Source organism: Emydura macquarii, unplaced genomic scaffold (genome assembly GCF_026122565.2).
Source record: "Emydura macquarii macquarii isolate MOO-44397 ecotype Brisbane River unplaced genomic scaffold, CSIRO-AGI_Emac_v2 contig_1230, whole genome shotgun sequence".
Classification (NCBI taxonomy): domain Eukaryota; kingdom Metazoa; phylum Chordata; order Testudines; family Chelidae; genus Emydura; species Emydura macquarii.
The window spans coordinates 7,168,854-7,190,548 of record NW_027131367.1 but is presented as its reverse complement, the minus strand read 5'-3'; the positions used below and the strand labels follow the sequence as shown (position 1 = coordinate 7,190,548).

Below are 21,695 nucleotides of genomic sequence, written 5' to 3'. Positions count from 1 at the left end.
TTACAGTACATTACAGGTTAAATGATTTAACAGTCATTAGCAAAGAAGAACTTGAAATAAATCTTTGTAGGATGTTCACCACCAATATGGTTTGCAATGAAGAAAAATAAAATATGTAACGAACAGAACACGAGAAAATCTTAGCCACAATAGTCTTTGGAGGGCATGGAAGCATATGCTAACAGCAGGGAGGACCACATTAAAAAATTCTAAATGTTAGATGACAATGCAGCAGTAAAGGATGGCACTGCAAGCAAATAGCATGAATGAACATACACTGTAAATGGTTTTAGTTGACAAACCAGAATTCATTATAAGAAAAGCTTAAAGGTTCCCCAAATTACAGAGGCATTGATTGATACAGCGCCCTCTGTACCTGAGAGATCCTGGGGGAGCTCTGATGCCACATTCTTCTCTGCCACATTGTTGCTATCAAAGGTTTCTGACTGATACCCCATTGCGTTCTTCCCTTCAGAGGAACTAGTTTCTCCTGCAGAAGGATTTGTGGCGCTGCCGTCTGTGCTTGATGCCACAGAGTTACTTTTATCCCCAACGTCTGTTGGCTCTACAGTAAAATGCACAACAAAACTTTAAGGATATTCTTAACATTTCCTTAGGATGTCATCTGGCTGTACCCATGCTAAAAAGCAGGCTTTGTGCAGCTCCTTGTATTATGTCCACTTTGTAGCACCAAAATACACCAAGTTTATTTCTGCAGTAAGGATAATGTCTTCAGAGAATGCGAACAGGCCAAACCTACTTAACTCTAATTAAAAAATATGTTAGAAATCAATCCCTTGACACTGGTGGATGTACATATGTTGACTCCATACTAGAAAACCAGAGATCTCAAAGCAAAATGGAGCCAAACAGTAAAATAGCGGTAGGGAAAATGAGCTACTAACTCTACCAAAGAGAAACAAATGGTATCTAACCTAAAGAAACAAACTAGCATTATCTCTTTAAAACCAATTTAAAAAATCTTGAGGGTGTAAAAGATTACACAAATGTTTTCAGAAGTAAATGTGATAATCTCAACTAAAATGTTACTTAAAAACAACAAAAATATTGCTAATGCAAAGTCAGTTTCTTTACCTTCTGTTTTTCCTTTTTCTGAATCTTGCTCAGGTGGTGTTTCTTCATTTTTTTCCTGTAGTTGGTCTGCAGATTCTTCCTTGCTTTTTTCAGTATCTGTTTGGTCATTCTCAACATCAATTTTGTCCTTTTCTGTTTCATCAGCTGCTTGGCTTTTATCATCCCCTATTTCTCCTTTTTTTATTCTAATAGATTCCAATATTTCATCTACAGTAGGAAAAAACAGTAAAATTCAGGCAAAAAATATCAAAATACCCTTTTATATAGTCACTAGGTAGAAGTCTTAAGTCAAAAGTCATTTAAATCAAGATGGCCTTCAGGTTTAAAGCACTACCTTTCACAATCACACAATAAAACCGAGGAGCTAAGAACAAAAATTAACATCCAATTCCTTACCCCTTTTTCCATTTTCAGATGCATGACAATCTGAATGCTTGAGTTCTTGATTTCTCAAAATTATGTTATGTACAAAATACCAAACCCCTTTATTCAGTCCCTTATTATTCCAGGATAGACAGAAGGAGGATATGTCTACACTGCTGCTCCATGGCTATCGATGCAGTGGGATAAATTCATCAGGTTATGTAGACCTACTCAATCAATTCCAGATGGCCTCTCCAGTCGATGCCAGTAACCCACTTCCCTGAAAGGAGGGGTGTCAATGCAGCACAGTGAAAGAGGACATGGTACGTCAACATAAGTACATCGATGGGTGATTCCTGTCAGTCGCCAGCGGCAGTGTTGACCAGGCCTGAGTTTCAGTTTACTGTTTGTGGGGTTCTACTTAGAACTTAAAGATGCTATCATTCTTTTTCTAAAAGATCAGGGGGTTGGCTTGTGTTTCTGCTGAAAATTTTTGCATAGCCAGTGCCATACGCCTGTTGATTCCTACCCTCCTTCACACTGGGGGCTGCATTTCCATGGTGGAAATCAGAAGGTCAGGATCAAATCTGTTCCTACCTCTTTTTTTTAAGCTGTCTATGTGATTCTTCTTTTTGTCACCTTCTCTTGGGATTACATATCTATATGAGACTGTGATGCTAAGCACTGAACTACAGTGTAATTTCTGTTCAACTGCTTCTATAAAAATCAAAACTTTCATGCCATGTAACTTACTGAGAGCTGAGCAGAGGTGTTGATGGTTGGCTCCAAGTATCTGCTAAGCAGCACTCCACCCATGGCAATTCACATTCACTGTTTTAACTTTTGAGTATTAAGTAGAAAGAAGTAATTATGGAATCAGATTTATCTCCAGACAGGCCTCTTTGGATTTTTATTTTTAAACATCACTTATACTGCCATTATAAGATCTTGTTTGACCTGCAAGACTTTGAAATACTGATCCTGACTTAAGTACTGTAACTTATTATTGAGAATTAATTGAGGGTGCTCTCCACTGACTACAATTCAGATTGCAAGTGACTGAATTCTCTCCATGTCATGACATTCTTGCCCTATTCCACTTTGGCTTCCAGTAAAGTAACAATGATTTTAATATTAATCACTAATACTCAATATTGTACCATCCTACCACCTAGTTTTTTGTTATTTTGTTCTCCTCTTTTGAATGATGTAACAACAACTGCTTTGCTCATAATGTTGAATGAAATCTTTCTAAACTTCAAAAGACTTCAAACTTTCAATACTTATATCTCTCAACTAATAAAAATTCTTTCATCAAGATATAAAAAGCTGAATTCATCAACAAACCATTAATTTAATATGGCTAAAGCTATGTAAATGCCTATTGTATTTCAGTAAGAAAAAAGTGTTGAAAAAATTATTGGGTGCATAAGTGAAAGAATTCTTTCCTCAAGGAAATCACACAGATTATACAAATCATTAGCTTGTGTAGGATTCAGATATAGCTTCTAGGAAGTTGATACTTTTGTTTTATGGTGGCTGGTACTTCATCTGGCTTGTTTTCTCTGACTAGAATTTCCCTAGATTTTGTACTTTGTCAATGTTATCTAGAGAAAACAGATTATACCAAATACCAAGTCACATATCCATGGAATTCCTTTGTCTTCCACGTCAGAACCAAGAATTATTGCCACTATTTCTACTACTATTCCATACTCTTACAATACACAACTCATACAAAACATGTAATTCTTTCATTTACTAGTAGCAGTAACATGATATAATTGTTTGAGGAGCATTATGTACTTCTCCCAGTTAACATTTAACATTTACTTTACACCAGATTGCTGAGTAATGAGAAATTCTAGAATTTAACATTAGGGAGTTTATATCTTTGGAATTCTCTTTGGAAGGGACTGTACTTTGATTGCAGTCTACAGTATTCTACAAAACATCGGGTTTAGACTTCCATTTTTAACAAAAAGTTCTGCAGAGAAATACAATTTTAATAATAATGTAAAATCACAACAAACTTGAGTAGACCTTGTAATTCACAATTGTAGTGTCAATGTTTACAAAGTACTAGGTAGGAAATTTCTCCTATATTTTCTGAAAATTAGAAAGGTTACTGCAGTATTAAATACGTCAACCTTCAGATACAGAGGTAGAGTTCTCTAAACAAAACTTAACAGATCTAAAATTAAAAAAGTTATACAGGTCATATTTTTCAGGTAACTCAAAATTGTACTCTTCCCCTTCAAAGAGTATTACCTCCAAACAGAATTAACAGGAAGGACAACTTAATTTTGAACCGCTGCCACTAACAATCACTATGAAATCCCAAAAGGGTACAGATTTGGACTTTTCTCTGGAACAGTCATATAACCACATACATTCAGTTAACGGGATACTTAACCTGTTTACTAATGAACACTCCCTCCCTTTCCCCACCACTCTCTCTCTTACATGGGACATAACATTAAGTCAATGGAAATTCAGGACATAAGTGTATGTATGTTTGGCAGTGCTGGAAGAATGTGTGCACAGGATATCTCAAGCAGTTCAGCAGGATTAGAACTGTTGAAAACAGGAAATAGGGGGCAACTTTATAACATTGCTACTGCCAGGCTGATGTTAGAAAGTTATAAACAACAAATTTTAAAAAAGCAGTTGTGTATTTGAAACTTAGGGGCAGACATTAATGCAATCTTTAAAGACAAAGTGCCACTAACTGTAATGAACTCATGACTGAGCATAGGCCTGTACTCTGAAGTAAAATTATAATATGAAAATATTTAATAGTCATTCCTATGATAGACATATTCCTACCATTTGCTGCAGCAAGGAAAGATTTGTTGTTGCCTCGTGCTTTGTTAGTAAGGTCTTCCGTGATATCCATATGTCGATGAATTTCTTGGCGCATTTCTTCAAGAGTTTTGCAAAGATCAGCTTCCCAGTAATCTTTGTCTAGGCATTCAATTAACTGTGCCAGCTGCACTTTTGTGCTATAGTACCAGAGTTTCTTATCCTTCTCATTGTCTGAATCTTCCTCTCTGCAATAACAGTTTGAGAACAATTGTTTTTATACATTTATTTTAGACATAAATGAGGAAAATTAAATAAGATGAGCCTACTTGCCCCCTTTTTCCCCAGAAATATTAAATAATAAGGACTGAATAAAATTAACGCTTGAGATTCACCTTTGGGCTCCCAAGTTCAGCACCCACTTCTAAAGAAGCTCCCTCTCTTTTCCCACCTCCAAATGTTCTTTCCACACAACTTCTTCCCTGCTCCCTCAAAAAAGCCAATATTCATGATCACTTTCCTGGGAAGTTAACACAGAAGCTTTTAAATGATCTCCTGGAATTTGGTTTGTCCATTTTGCCAATAGGATTTACTCCAGTTATTTTCAAATTATTACAATATTACTGGTCTCCAAGCACCCCTAAAAACAATGCAATATTATGGCTGAAATTTTCAATATATCCAAGTCAGGAAATTTAAAGATGGGGAATCCCACAATCACCATGAAATTTTTTATATTACTATACAGTCAGCATCACACACCATAGGAATGAGCAAAACAGGGGCCCTAGCACCGACTGCAGAGGCAGAGGATATCTATTCAGATACCCGTAATTTGGAAATTTTGGGAGCACAATGCTCTACTCCTCCTCTCTACCTAATTCTTCCAAACAGACCAGTCTGAAGCAACTTCATGAGGAGGACATGCTGAATTTACCTCCTACTGGCCCTCTCCTGTGTTTTTTTCCTCCATGAAAGTGGATAATCTGACCTTATGTATTCAGGAAGACAAGTATTTTTAGTGATTTGATGAAGTTTATGTACATATTAGAATAGTCTAAATTAGGATTATAAAGTAAACTAAATTGTCAATTACACAGACAATGCAGAAAAATTAAAATACATCCAAGTGTTGTTATAAAGATAATCTCAAAATTGCAAAAATATCAAGGGCCTTGGAAGTAATGGTAATGTTACTTTATATTAAGTCAATTTACTTCTAGACATTACTTCAAAATGTTTTTGATTGGCTGACAGAATCTGGCATATTGCAAAGAAATGCTACATTTTCCATTAAAAAGGATTTACGGGAATCTTTGCTTGGGGAAAACAATTTAGACCAACTTATTCTTCTAGTCTTTCTAATCTCCATCTGATCGTCTTAGTTTATTTATTTATTTATCTGTTTAGTTGTTTTAAAAGGTTTCCAAGAAAAATGACTTAAGAAAATTTACAGGTTGTTCACACAGATTACAGATCAAAAGGAAAGTTCAAAAATAGTTTTTATATTGTCAACCCTTTGCTATCTCTATGGTGTACACTAACACTTAGCCACTATATAGGGTTTCGAAATTTAATGGAGTTAATGGTTAAGCCATATTTCATCTAAACCAAGAAAAATTTCTGCTAGCATGATAGGATTTGAAGCATTTATCAGTGAAGGGACTGTGAAACTACCGAGGTGTGGAGAGGAAAAGCAGGCAGCAGAAACTCAAGAAAAGAAGGAAGAGAAAACAGCAAACAAGTGACAATGCAGTTTATCCAGAGAAAGAACAGATTGTAAATGAAAAGAACAGATGAGAGGAAAAAAGTGGTAAAAGAGCAAGAGGAAAAGAAAGAAGAATAGATGCTTACAGTGTTGTACTTATGTATTATTCTTGTTTTATATCTCCAGCAAACACACCACTGCAGTGATGACAGTGGAAAGAGTTGACAGAACTGTTGTAGGAGCTAGACAGCATATTGCTGCTTATCAACATAGTTGGGTACATATTCTTTATAAGCATTATACTTTTATGAAATTATATAATTATCAGCAGCAGGCGTGTTTGTTTTTCATTTTGAATCCCTGCTTTATTTATAAATCACACAAGATTACTGGCTAACCAATACAGAATCCCACCCCACCTATCTAAGCTACTTAGAAGATTCCCATTATCAAAGATTCTGAGGGCCTCTCAGTCTTCAGTGTATTTATCCTCAACATCACTGTCCGGTAGGGAAGTACTATTATCCCCATTTTATAGTTTGGAAATGGAGGAACAAAGAGGCTAAGAGACTTACCTAGACTTTGTCTGTGGCCATCAAGCGGTTTTCCTGCTCAGACCCCCTTTCTTCCCACCTAGCTTCCTATCAATCAAACCAAAATGCCATAGCTAAAATCGTATGTTGCTCTGACCATAGTTACCCAGCCTGAACCACCCCACCCCATGCTCCCCTCCCTCTGTTCTCATTTCTTCCTACTCGTGGGACTCTCTTAGGTCTGCCATCATACAGCAATGAGCTCGCATCTAGTAGAGTTCTCTCTCCATTCCAGGCATAGAGACAGAGGGCCAACCATGTCATCTACAAATTGCCAAGTTACTGTTTGAATCCCAACAGAATCCTGAGCCATGCTAGATGGATGCTACATCACAAAGGGATGAAATTTTACAGGAGGGACCTAGAAGTAAAATTTTTGGATGTAGCCAAAGCTTTAACCATTTCACAACCACTCTGATCATATGCAGAAAATAGCCATCTAGACTACTGAAAACTCTGAAAACTACTGAAAAGTATTTTTTGAGAGTACCATCTACTTTCTTCACAGGGTTTTACTGGGCATTAGAAAACGCTTCTAAGAAAAGTCACACTGGGGCAGACCAATGGTCCATCTAGCCCAGTACCCTGTCTTCTGCCAGTCGCTGGTACCAGATGCTTCAGAGGGAGTGAACAATCAGGGCAAGTTATTGAGTGATACATCCCATCATCTAGTCTCATCTTCTGGCAGTCAGAGGTTTAGGAATACCCAGAGCATGGAGTTGCATCCTGACCATCTGGGCTAATACCCATTGATGGACCTATCCTCCATTAACTTATCTAATTGTTTTTTTAACCCAAGTTATACTTTTAGCTTTCACAATATCCCAATATCACAATATCTGGAAACAAGTTCCACACAATGACTGTACACTGTGTGAAGAAGTATTACCTTAGATCAGGCTACTGCTACATTTGCAGTATAGCCAAAGAAGACGACAACATGAACTTGGTACTGAGCACTTCTTAGATGAAGTTAATGAAGCATTACTGACCAGGTGAAGATGAGCAGCATCATGCAGTTATACCTCCCTCAACAGTGAAGTGCGATTCGCAAGGTAATGATTGGGGTAGCAGAGTTTGGTGGGGTTTGTTGTGGTTTTTTGCACACAAAAACAGTAGAACCACATAGTCTAGGCATATTGTTCTCTCTGTGGTGCAGGGGACTCTACCCCTCCTCCCTTGAGGAAATCCGATCAGGCTACTACTTCAAAGGCGATGGGAGGAATCACTGGTCACACCAAGACGGTTGCCCAAATGAGCATTTCTCAGCCACTCTGAAAACCAAGGTAGACTGATTGGCCCTGTCACGCAGCAGGCTGCCTAATCTCAAGAGAGACTTGGCTTGTGTTTACAGTCATGAGGGAGGCCAATTCTGACAGATGCTGGTTAGAACAGGAATATGTCCCACTTCTTTCAGCCTCTTGTGCTGCCAAGAATGGCTCAGAGGAGCCACTGGCAAACTCTGAAGGTGAGATTTCCAAGAATGAGAAAAATTGAGAAAACAGGAGACAAGGCAATACTATGAAACTGAGCACAGCGACTCTTAAAAGTCCACACTAATACAATCAGATATCAGAAATTAGCAAGCTCCCACTTAAACACATATAAAAAATACCTGCATTTTATTTAAGCCATAGGAAAAAGCAGAGCGGTCATTTTAGATAAATAACCTTCTGCCTGTAATGTACACAAAAGAAGCTGAAGTAACTTGCTTTACCAACCAAGGAAATTCTGCCATTTTATATGGCATTGCCTGCTGCTTCTTGATATCCTTCTTGGATGGGAAGGCAGGAAAGACAAGGGGAAGGAGGGAATAGCAGGTCTCGCAATTCTGATACAGTTGAAAGTTAAGCCTGTGATGAAGGGGTCTGAGTTTCCTCTTGAGATCAAGTCTGGTTAGAAACAATCTTGTTCAGTTTCAGCGCTGTTCAATAGACAAACATTTATCCCATCAAAGCAAGCATGAATAAGGTTGATGTTCATGTCCACAGAATGAGCCAAATGCTGTATTGAGAAACAACACTGCATAGGAACTGATGGAGATTTAATTAGTCAAGGGATAGAACTAACTTGATGGATTTTAACTTCTAGTCAGATTCTAAGGCTATAGTTGAAGTATGAATTGGTAATGGAAAGAAACGATACAAGCAGCTGAGCAATATGCGCACTAAGGAAATGGAAGAGTATTCAAAGCCCATTTAGTAAGCTCCCCATCTTTCCATCCATTGGGATAAAAAACTTCTCATGTTAGGAACTGCGATTAACAGTCTTTGGGGATCAAGGAAAACTTTTTTTTTTAAATCTAGTTGCAACAGGTATAGGTTTGGAGGGAGTCTGCTAATGGCTGTTCTTTTTTAGACTGGAAACTGCTTTTCCCAGAGGATTTTCCCTACTTGGGATGTCAAATAGAAATTGGAAAGGGTTCAAGAGGTTCAAAGAAAACAAGGACTCAGAACTGTTGATGCCAATAATCTGGGCCTGCTAGAAGCCTTAGAATAAGAAAGATGGGATCTGGCATTTGTGTTGACACTGGGGGAGGGAGATCCTTGCCAGTCAAAGAAGCTGTTTCAACAGAAACAGCTGGTATTTCTGGACTTGGTGAAAGTCAGCAGTGCTCCTAGAGAATGAATCAGGAGAGATAGTGGAGGACAGAACCGGAGACACAGAATAGGGCTGAGGGTTCTTGTTGCTTCTGGTACATTTGGGGCAAAAGGAGCCTATCAGAGCAGGGGTCAGTGGAAACTGCCATATCCTGGGCATTTTCTTCCCCTCTGGCCAACCTGGCCCATTGGTTCTTAGGTCATGTTCAGCTTGACATGGTGAAAACACAGGAAAAACTGGATGCGAATATTTATGAAGCCTGGTCCTGCTTCAGTAAACAGGCTTCCAGCACCTCCTAATACTGCTATTGAGTGGGGGAGGCCAAACATACACAAAGCTGAACAGAAGAGGCTTCTAATCTACGGAAACTTCAACACTACTGGCAACTGAAACCGGAAGTACTGAGTCAAAGGAATCTCCCTGGTTTCCTTGAAATACTGCCCTAAAGGCCCCCTCTCTCTGGCTGAATTGTTGGTGGGTTAGAGGAAAAGAAGAGACTAAACTTTTGCCTAGAAAGAGGACACAAATGTCCCAAAGGAACTTTTGTCAGCCTTGAAATGGAGTCTGGGCTTAAATATAGCTGCAGTATCACAAGCATGCTTCCAGACCAGCCAACATTAGGTTTAAGAGGGGGAAATCTCAAGAAGAATTGTACATCTACTAGTATGTCTACACAGCAATTGAGCAACCTCAGCTGGCCTGAGTCAGCTGACTCAGACTTGCAGGGCTGGAGCTATGGGGCTGTAAAAATGAGGTGTAGATGTTCAGGATGGGTTGCAGTCCAGGTTGTGGGGCCCTTTCTGCCTTGCGAGAGACCAGAGCTTGCGCTCCAGCTTGCGCCTAAACATCTCTGCTACAATTTTACAGCCCCGCAGCGCAAGTCACCTGACCTAGGCCAGTAGCAGGTGTTTAACTGCTGTGTAAACATGCCCTATCTTACCTTTAAAGTGTGAAATTTAATGTTTAATATTAGTAATTATGTTAAGTTTTGACAGAGGGATCAGAGGCTGCTGGGAGCTTGATTTAGAGCTCTCTGTTAATCCAAATTATTACAGTTCTTTCTCCCATTTCCTCCTCATTTCCAGAGATTCTGGTTAAGCAATGTCTCCAATGGAAAATTCTAAGACCTTCAGTATAACCAGCCTGACTTTATCTGGTGAGGTACAAGTTTGAGTTGGTGCAATACGGCTGATAGAACAGGTGGAGCCACTACCTACCACCTTTGGCTTTAAGTTTTAAGAAAATATACTGAGTGGAGATAGAAGTTTGTCAAGGTAAACTTTGGAAAATGTTACATCAATGCAAAATTGAGAATCTGAGACCTGTTTCGTAAGAATCAAATTACTACAGAACAAGGTTCTAAATTTGACGTTACTAATAGATGTTGGATAGTTAAACAGCCATCCCCTTTCTTACCCTGAGTCCTCATTTTGGGGCAAAGCTGTTTTCAAATTTTATCTTATGCACTGATTTAACTGTTTTAGTTGCATTTTTCTCTATTTTCCTTTCCTTAGTAGTTTTTTTCATTGACAGGTTAGTAGTTATTATTCAGCATAATGCATACTCAGTACCAAAAAATGCACTAAAACAACAGAACTATAGCCATAAAATTTAATGCTGCAATTAACCACCACCACCAATTAAATCTGAAAAGCAAATTGTATAAAACCAAGATTTGTGACAAAACATACTGGTACATTTTCTCTTGCTATTAAGACAGTATGTTGGGGGAGGAGAGGGTGTTTGTTTTTTAAGATTTCCACTCAATTGCATCCATTCCATGGCGAACTGTAATTTCAAATTGTACCCGCTAGAGTAGAGACTCCATGTTAATACTTAAGTAAATCACTGATAAGTATCTAAAGCCTAGATAGTGCCAAAAATAAAAATGTTAATTTTCAGTTTTAATGGTTTAATGTTAGCATAACAGGATTTTTAAATGATTTCAATCTGATATACTGTAAGCATTCTCAGCTAGTAAAGAACCTTTTTCTCCTGAGTATCTGAACTGAGTTTCTCCCACCATTTATTTTGGTCTTTGGGGGAAGGGAGAGACAATAATTAGCATTATCTGAATTTTGTTAGTTGTTTTATGTATTACAGAAATCATTAACCTGATCAGTTTCATACTCTGCTTATCATACAATCTACTGGAATTTTCAATATAGCCAAAACTGCCAACAAATGTTTAAAGGGAAGTCTTTCACTACAATTTAGGGTTTCTCCCCTTTCCAAAAAAATCTTTATATTTTGAACCTAAGCCACTTGACAATGTACCTTTAAAGAATTAAAAGATTTCCAATTAAGCAGTTTAGATAATAAAGAACCTCAATTTAATTTTTTTTAAAGTGTTCACATTTATTTAAGATTCCAAATATTCAGAGTTTAGAATTCTTCACACACCAATCAGATCACTAATTTCTGGGTACTGTACAGGTGCATTTAGGTATAATTTTAAGTTGTGGTTCTAAAAAGTCATACGTGAAACATATGTGGAAGAAGATTTACAAATACAGCCTCCAACTGTTCCTCCAGAAGACTAGTGGCAATCGAGTCTGATCTAAAGCCCACTGAAATCAACAGGAATTATCAGTGACTTCCACGGGCTCTGGACTAGGCCCAATAATGAGTTTAAGGAGAAAATGACAATGGGATGCTGCTCATTGAAAACATACTGAGTAGCTCCCATTTGACTCCAACCTTGGTAGCAATAAAGTGGTGACGAGATGTGCCTTTGACTCAAGACTATTAACGTAATTCAGCCTAAGCACACTGAAACAACGCAGTATTACTGAGGTGAACTGTCTTTGCTCTGCACAGAATATCTAAGTGAAAAAAGTGCTTACATCACCAGTTTATTTCTATATTTTGAACAGTCAGGCAAGCACTTATTTTTACTCTTAAATGTTTGACTATCCTCTTATGACTGAAGTGAAGTTCAAATTTTTAGCACTATATTTTCTAGCCTTGATTTGCTAAGGGGAAAAGGAGGTGCACTGAAAAAGTCAGATAGATGCATCTCCAGCACAAGTTTATAGCAAAAAAGTTGAAAAAAATCAAAATAATTCAAATAGGAACAATATATTTTCAGAAGTCTTTTTCTCTGAGTAAATACAAACTACAAATGCAATTATCCTTCATGAACCCCATCTTCTTCTTTATTCCCCTACAGAGACTGTCAGACTAGCTTGTCCTCCCAGCTGAAAAGAGGGCATCAGTTCCTCCTTAAAGTTCTCCAGCGATCCCCATTTTCAAGTTTTTAAGGAGTTGCTTGCTTACCTCCCTGCAGCCTGTGACTTAGGGTATGTCTGCACTGCAATCAGGCAGTATGATTGCAGCATGGGTAGGCATATCCAAACTAGCTTTAACCCAGCTAGATCAAAGCTAGTTTGAGTAACAATAGCACTGTAGTGACTCCAGTATGTACCCAGGGACCTGGGCAGGAATATACTCAGAAGAATAGCCCCTGCCACCACGGCTACACTGTTACTGTTACTCAATATAGCTTTGATCTAGCTAGATTAAAGCTGGCTCGGTTATGCTTACAGGTACTGCATCACACCTCCCGACTGCAGTGTAGACATATCTTAATCTTTCCCAATTCTGAGCCACTGTTCTTCTCTATTACTTTCTAATTGTCAAGCAGCATCCCTTTCTCCTGATCTCTCAGAGAGAGCTATACTATTTGCTCTTGTAACAATCTTCTTCATGCTTCAGGTTGAGGAGTATGATTGTCTTTAATATTTATCCACATAGTTTAATCAGTTTTTAATATTCTGGAAAGTCATTCTATAGATTATTTAGGAATCAAAAGATCTAGAACACCAAGAGAGTTGGGCATACTGACCAGTTTTACCAAAACTAGAGAACCCCATCTCTTAATACAAATAGGTGTTTGAAAGTTATCTATTTCAATAATGGTCTCTACAGTAGTATATCAAACCTACGAACCTTAAATAATATGTAGATGTGTGTCTCTTCATGAATATGTACACCTAAAAACTGGATTATACTAATAAAATATGGGTTTAAAGAAAAAGTTTGTTGTATCAGATTTAAGAATGTACAGAAGTCTACAGAAGTATTTAAATTACCTCAATTAAAAAAATTATGCTAATACCGCATACACTGGATAAAAGGTTAAACTCACATTAACTGGAAAAGTTACTTTGGATACAAACTTCCTCTACCTCAAGCTTTTCTCCAAGAGAAAGATAATGTCCGGGAATTGCAGAAAAAACAGATATGCAAGCTTCCAACTCCAGTCAACAACAAAAAGGCAGGTCCATTCTTCCAGTATTCAAGCTTGCTTAAATGAAATACAAAACTTGATTGTTATGGAAAAAACTGCCTTTTTGTTATAGACCAAACCTAGTCCAACGGTTCTCGCATACGGCCACCAGGGGGTTTCTGTGCGGCTACGAGCAGTTGGGGAGGAAGGGGCAAGGATCCACCCAGCCCAGCCAGGTTTCATCTGACCACAAGCCTGGGTGGGTCTTGTTGGGAGCAGCCCCCGCAGGGTGAATAACTCCCGGCCCTTGGCTCCCAGAATCACCTTCCACTACCGGACTGCAGTGCCAAGGTAAGTGACTGCCCCTGCTGGTGTGTCTGCCTTGGGGTCTGCATCCCTTCCTGCCAGCCACTGGATGTCCGCTAGTGCCTGAGGTCCTGCCTCCCACCCCCTTCCCTCCCTGCCTTCCCAACAGCCACCCCCCCTTTCCTCCATGCCAGTTGCTCAACTGCCTCCCGGGTTCGCCTGACCGCTTGCTTCCTTGAATTCATCCACTCACCTCCCCCCCACGCCTGTGGGCCACGCCAGTGCCACTGGGTCCTGACTTCTACCCTCTTCCCTCCCTGCCTTTCCGGCACCCACCCCCCCTTTCTCTCCCTGCCAGCCCCTCGACTGCCTTCAGGGTCCTTGCATTCACCCACTCACCCCCCTCCCCCGCAACCGTGCAAGTGACCCCCAGTCCCCCCTCCCTAAGCTGCAGTTCTTCCCCCCCAAAGCAGCCCCCTTCCTGCCTCCTGCCAGGTGGCTCAGGGCAGTTCCTGCACGTGTAGCCAGACTGGCTGCTCTGCAGGGAAGAACAAGTAACTCCCTCCAGCCACCTGGCAGGAGCTGTTCTTCCTGCACCTCACTCACCTTTCTCACCTGAAAGGTGAGTGGGGCAAGTGAGGCAGCCTTTCCATTCAAAGAGCTCCTGAACTATTTCTAATATTCTGATCCACACAATTGATGAATCAAAACCCAGAACTTATTATTTGGACATGTATCTGTGCATATTTATTTGATTTTCCTAATGTTAACTGAGTATATTAGAAAAAATTGTCAATGCGGCCATCAGCAAGAGTTGGTGGCCGCACTCGGAGGCAACCAAAATAATTGTTGTGAGAACCACTGCCCTAGTCTAGAGCTGATCATGGGGCTCACATTACAACGAAATTGCATACCAGAACATCTTAACAAAGCAGGATCTCTGATCAAGGGGTATGTATTTTGCAGAACTATAGAAGGTTATAGGGAAGGGAAGTTAAAATAACTATTTTGCTGAAACTCAGTTTCTCTGCCTGAGCCTGTAGTAAAATAAAGATCCTGTGATTTATGATTTCATGCCTCCATAGAAATTGTAAAGTCAGATTTGGAGGAGAACATGGGCGATTAAACCCAAACTATTAGCAAATGAGACAAAAAACCCCAAACCCTATGTAAATAGTAAATGGATTTAATTTTTTTCCTAGGATAAAAGCTGCTCCCTAAATCTTTAAATACGTGAGTGGGAATTCAGAGGAATAATCTATTGCTAATGGAAAATGGCCACTCCCAAAGAGTTGAGGGAAGAGCCTGGCTCATAGCCTGAAAAATCAGGCTAAGTAATTCATTAGAAACCAACAGAAGGCAGCCCTAATATGATAAGTGGCACACATTAAATAAAGATGTTGCCCAGATCAGATTGATCAACCTGAACAACACCAGAGGCTGCAGTGAGCCCCAAGAATTTTACAGTTGATTAACTGGTAATTAAAATGACAGAAAAAACAACTCACAGTTATAGGACATGCTAATGTTCTCTGTTAGCAAGTTGAAGTTACATCCTTGGTGGATTTAACCTTAAGAACTAGTCAATACTTTAAGTACCAATGAATGATTATGCATTAATGCAAGCAAGAAAAGATGACAGTACATTCTGAAGGACAACAAATGCATGGTTTCGCTTTGTTTGACCTGATGTCTTGCAAATGACTCATTGATGGGCCCTTCTCCAGGGAATCTGACTAACATTTTGATACATTTCAGTCATTAATTTAGTAAAATTTTGTTAATGAAACTTACAACGGATTACTTTCTACAGGGTTGAATGCTTAATGGGAGACTGTATGAAAAGATAATAAAGCTCACTACATTAAGCATTTTATTTTGCCTTCATAAATGTTCATTTCTCTTCCCTTTTCATAGATGCTGTGTTAGACCAGACTTTCAGTAGCAGACAGGATTCCACTATCTATTTCCTATTAGAAAATAAAGATCTGTTTAAGACTCCAAATTTAACTTTTCAGGTGGGGAGAAGGGGGGAAAAAAAAAAAAACCTGGGCTACCATAAAGCATATTCAATTATGATTATTAATCACATTTATTACAGTTAGACTTAAGGATCGACCAAGAATGGGGCCCCACGATGTTAGTCACTGTACAAACAAAACAATAGACTTTTCTCTTTGTACCCTGAAGACTAATTTCATTCATATATGCTCTCTACCACTGCAGTCCTGGGTAGGAGCAATAGTGACTGATCTGAGAGGATTTCTACTAGCCAGGCACAGGCAGACCATCAACAGTCACCAATATTCAACAAGCTAAACTTCATCAGCATCAGGAAACAGTATTCTAACGCTGTTCCTAAATTCTGGTTTCTATGCAGCATGCTGCTACGAAGGCATTGGCTCGATCCAGTTTAAGTGATGTTAACAAGAAGTTTAATATTTTTAGGAAGGATCCTGTAATGTTATTTTTCCTATTTTTTTAAATTCACCTCTTACAGTCTGTAGCAACTTTGTGGATGCTCAAGATCAAAACATATTCCTTGACTGAAATTCCATTTCCCTTCCCCACATTCATGCCTACCACACACTGATTTGTTTTTGCACATTAGCATTGGGCTGAAGGTATTAAAGTTCTTTGTTATATATAGAAGAGTATTTAAACATTTGTTTTGGATAAACTACATGGATGAATTACAGAGATTTTGGAAATCTACATAGAAAAGTACACAGCAACTTTGGACTTGTATTACAAAAAAGATGAAAACAATTTTAAGATGAAAACAATACTTACAGGAAAGGTTTTAAATGGATACTTAACACCCTAATGTTCTTCAGAATACACTAAAGGACTGATTTACTTACATAATAAGTCTTCTGTTCAGGAACCAATATTTCCGTCTGTTTCTGTCATATCCAATGGGTTCATGTCGAATGTATGGTTTATTTTTTTGGATTTCAGCAACACAGTCAGTTACACCAGGCACCTTATGTGCTACACAGACCTCACACTGCCATTCGTCCTCTGGTACCTCTTCAAGAGGTGGTTTCACACACTCTAAATGGTACACAGCTGAGCAAGTTTCACAGCAAAGCAAATCCCCCAGTTTGTGACAAACCCTACAATGATCATCATACTGGATAACACCTTCGGACATTAGCTCCTCACGTGCAATGTTTGTTGTAAGAAACTGATCTACTAAGAACTGCAGAACTTTGATTTTACTCTCTACTGGTCCATAAGGGTAGTCCTCTGCCTCTTGATAAGGAAGAACATGATGGTACTCCTTGTCACTCTCACAATATACCCGCAGAACCTCTGGCCACGTCATTCCATCTATGAAATACAAAGTGGAATTAACGCTATCTTTGAGGTCAGCAGGTCCAAAGGTAGTATTTGAAGTGTCTTCTTCACGTAAAACTGCTTTTAAAAGCACTATATGCATCTCTGCCATAAGTGTGCATTGCTCTTGACTTACCAGAGCAGCACAGAAGTCCTCAAAACGAAAAGGAGACAGGCGTAAAACAGTGCCAAAGTTCCGCAGTACCTCATAGATGGCAATAACATTCATTATATGTTCGTTAGGCACCATTAAGTCCTCTGAGGATTTAGGAAACTCAAGGAGTGGTATGTCTTTTTCTTCCAGTATTGGAGAACGAGGACGATGCACTCTTTGTCTTCTTCTACCTGTAAATAAAAGTAACAGTAAGAGTTTTGCTAATCATAAGTCAATATACTTGAGCATGCCTCCTATGAATGCACTTCACATATAAATTTTTCCTTCAGAGCTACTGGAAACTAAACTTTTATGTTTTAATCAGCAGCTGCACACAGCTAAATATAGTATTTCTTCAAGTACTCCAGTATTATCATCCTACTCATATTTTTAAGAGTACTAAATAAAATGACTTCACATAAGTCTAGATCACAAGTTTCACTTCAGACTCATGTTTAAACTTCAAAGTTTTAATACACTTAAGAACAGTTTCATAAGTAAAGTAAACCTGATATCTAATTCTTAAAATAAAATGTAAAATTCAGATTTTGAGTATTCAAAATGGCAAAGAAAGCAGAATCAGAAACCCAAATAAATTGAAAACAAGTAGACAAATACCCTCAGCAGCCAAAACACCAACAGAGTTTCTCATTTTCATTCAGTATGACTAGTTCAGTTTTGCAAAAGCTATAAGTAAAATTACATATGTCTGAAAGCTTTTAATTCTTAACTGATTTTTATACCCAATATAATTCTTGAAATTGACATTTTATTCAAATGAAACTGGAGTTCTAGCAACAAGTCATGTCACTATTTGCCTACTCAGTAATGGTATGCAAACACTTTGTGGCAAATGGGTGTCTTAAGCCACCAGTTTCTGCAGAAACTAAGTTTTTTCTTAAAAAATTTAAATTTCCAGTCCATATGGTTGTGAAGGAAAGCTCCCAAATATGTACAGACATCCTGTCTTTCTAAATTTGGAGACAGATTCAATACTCTGCTATTCTGCCTGTCTGTAATCAAACAGGAGAGTGAAATTAACAGGATTTTGATCAGCATCTCTTTTGCTAATGAAAATTTGTGCTAGTGTTGAAACTGACCAGTATGTATATTTCATTGCAACTGCTTGGAGAAGACAGCAGTAACAGTGCTAAATAGTGAAGATTACTTACTGGGGAGGACACAAAGAGAGACTGGGCAAGGAACAGATCAGCAAAGACCCACCCCTAATTTTCACCTTTACTTCTGGCTTGTCAATATCTGGCAAATGTTTAAAACTAGGCTTGCAATGAAACAAAAAAGGACAGTCTTCGAAAGTTTCCACCATGAAGGAGACACACATCCAAATGCCCGTAAAATATCTTCAGGAAAGTTAGTTTTATGTCTAAAACTGCCTTTTCTAATTATCCAGTAATGATAAATAAAGAATAATAAAGAATGCAATAAAGGGGCCAGTGTTGATCCTAAGAATACCAAAGTAATATTTAAGTTTCCTTAGATTTAGAGGGAAGGTCATTCTTCAGAGCAGCACTTCTAGAAAAGTGACAAGTCTCTATTGCCAAAGTTTCTTTACAGGGAAAATCTAAACAAAAATAACGAGAAAGTGAAATTATCCATAAAGATAGTTCCAATAACAAGTAATAAGTTAGATGCATTTGCCAGTGATCGGATTAAAACAGACAGTGCCATATAAAACGTCATATAAAGTTTTATATTTATAATACTAAACATCATGGGCTAAAAATCAGAGTTTATACGGAATCTCAAATTGACCCCAAAATTTGAAAATCAAAAGGGGTTGGCCAAATTATGTCTTCAGTGACACTTGTTCAACCACACAGTCTTCAAGGGGTTTTCACAGGTACTGTATAAGTTATTGACCCTGTAATTGAAAGAACTAATCACTAACAAAAGCAGATATCAATCAACTTTAGGGTTTGATAGACAGATGACTGAATACACAACAGGACGGATCTGTTGAGTTAGAAGGTGCCATTTTTGCAGTTGTTTTTCAGAGCAGAATGCCTTTTAAAGGAGCACCGAAACTTTAAGGTGGTACTAAATAGAAAAACTCAAAATTAATAAAAATACTAAACAAAAAGGAAAACTTATTTTTATGGAATGTTATGATCCATAAAAGATGATTTGACAGATGATTCCCTTACAGAAATAGTAAATCAAGGGTTGAGCCAGTATATAAAGAGGATATTAGACACAAAACAATTACTATATTAGGTAAATTGCTTCCAATCTTAAAGTAGTTAATCTAATTTAAAGTTTAATACATTTAATTTATAATGTGAATGAAAATCTTGTTCAACAAAGTTTGAACTACACTCTGGAAGGATAGATAACACAGTATAAACGATGAACTGCCAGAGGTTTTCATCATAGAAGAAATGGATCAAGATTGAAGAATGTATAAAAATATATGTCCAAGTTTAGTTAAGCTAGAGTTTTTTCCCTGTGGAAAATGGAGGGAGGGCAAATAAGCATTCTTTCAGTACACAGTTGTACAAGTCAGTGGAAAATATTTAAACATGGCAGGCACACGAGAACAGGGATTTCACAGCTACAAACACAAAATGTCTTTATAGCTAGAAATATGCAGAATAAACTCATCCCTTCTATTGTTGGGATTCAAAATTATTTTAGGCTCAAACTTGAAAGTCAGTTTGACAAAGACACCTAGCAATGACCAAAAAACCATTCATTTCCTTGTAGTCTACCCTAGACTCCTGAAACTTCCTTCTGATTCCTGTGGAACAGTCTGGAGAATAACCCCAATAACTGTGGTTCTATCCCTAATCCTTTTCACTGAGACATTCAACCAAATGCAAGGGAATCTACAAACAAATGTACTTTTTGCTACCCAAGTTATGAATGAAAGACACTCTCTATCATAAAGGTGGCCACAGAAGAAGAGTAAGAAGCCTAGAGAGAGAGAGAGAAGGATAGGTCTTGATCATCTTCCATGTTGATCTAGAATCATCAATCAGGCTTTCAAAATATGAACTCTGGTACTCTGATTGAGAGAGATCAGGGGGGGAATGAGCACAGGATATGAATGGCTATGAGACTGAAGAAAAGTGAAGACTTCACCCTGACCCCTCACATATTTTGAGATTTGCTGCACTAGAAGCTATGAATTTATGTATTAAAAGCACCAATATGCTTATATTGTTCCAAGAGGAGAAACAGAAGATTTAGCTACATTGCTCTGATGCAGTTCTGTCCCCACAGCCAAAGAGGCAAAACCGATATATATCATACCAATCTAACTAAACAAGCAGAAAGACCCTCAAGTGGGGCATTCCTAGCTTTTTCTGTCATGGTGAAAAAACAAAATTTCTTTAGAACTTTGAGGAGAAAAAAATTGCTAATCTCTAATGCAAAGAAAAGAAGCCAACAACTGGTCACGGTATGGAGAAGCCCTACACTGTATTACCAAAATGAAGCATATTAAATGATGCACCAATTATAGCTATATTATTCCCCTCATCCTCCAACTTCCAACTGAAACTACCTATTTATATAATGGTACACACTCTGTGGTCTCTGACGACGCTCAGAAGAGGTAAAATACCTGTTCCATTAATAACTGAAACAGGTGCAGGAAGTAAACAGAGTTCCTAACTCCAGGACATCAGTTGCAATTAGCATTCAGATATCTTCTGACACCTCTGTCACTAGTTTGTCTTGAAATAAAGCAGGGAGAGCTAAAATGCAATATATCTAGGGTGTGCAAATGAGCAAAGTTGTGTCACTTATGGAACTAGTTAACTTCCTGTGTTACACTTCATTTTATACATTGCCTGTTTACAGCCAAGCATACCTAGTTCCCCTTTCATGACTTCAAATTCCATTTCAATTCATACCATTGCAAAACTCACATTATTTAACAGCCAATTCTTAAAAGCTCAGCATCATTTCTCTCAGCTCAGCCACACTTTGTTTTGAGTAATTCAGCAATGTATAGAGTGGCTTCCAGCACCAAGCAAGAAAAGCATATAAAATGTGCAAAACATTTTAAGAAGGCACAATACCCAGTCATTTCTTATATGAATGACTTAGCTGCATGGTCTTTTGGTCAGTCTTGTGCTTTTATACTTATTTGTTAATTCAGTAGCTCCCTCACACAGCCTGAAGTCTACAAAACAGACACAGAAGACAAGATGCACTGGAAAATTCAGAAAAGACAATTTTGCATGTGTGTAAATGTATTATTGTTAGTGCACGGAGCACAGAACTGTAATATCAAGAAGTCAATCAGGAAAAAGAAGGACAACTTCACAGAAAAGAATTAATCTAATAATCTAGTCTCTAATGAAGAATCTGTACTCCCTGGGTAAACTATTCCTAAATTTGCACCACGGTGGCAGCTTCATTTAACTTAAAATTAGATTTATGTTTACACATGAAATCATACCACGAGTACAACAGCCCATTTTGATATTAAAATCAATTTTACACCATCCCCATATTTCCAATATTCTA

At 38.2% G+C, this 21,695-nt stretch overlaps 1 protein-coding gene across 4 annotated transcripts in view; it reads right to left on the bottom strand.

Moving 5' to 3' along the window:
• The window catches only part of BPTF (bromodomain PHD finger transcription factor), an 84,113-nt gene that overhangs the window by 49,157 nt on the left and 13,261 nt on the right, over positions 1-21,695 (bottom strand). For all 4 annotated transcript variants that reach the window (XM_067547335.1, XM_067547334.1, XM_067547337.1 and 1 more), the window contains exons 2-5: positions 16,567-17,389; positions 4,288-4,511; positions 1,096-1,302; positions 377-565 (exon numbers count right to left, since the gene is read on the bottom strand). In XM_067547335.1, the coding sequence (XP_067403436.1) occupies positions 377-565; positions 1,096-1,302; positions 4,288-4,511; positions 16,567-17,389 (1,443 nt within the window). The remainder of the gene's footprint in view (positions 1-376; positions 566-1,095; positions 1,303-4,287; positions 4,512-16,566; positions 17,390-21,695) is intronic.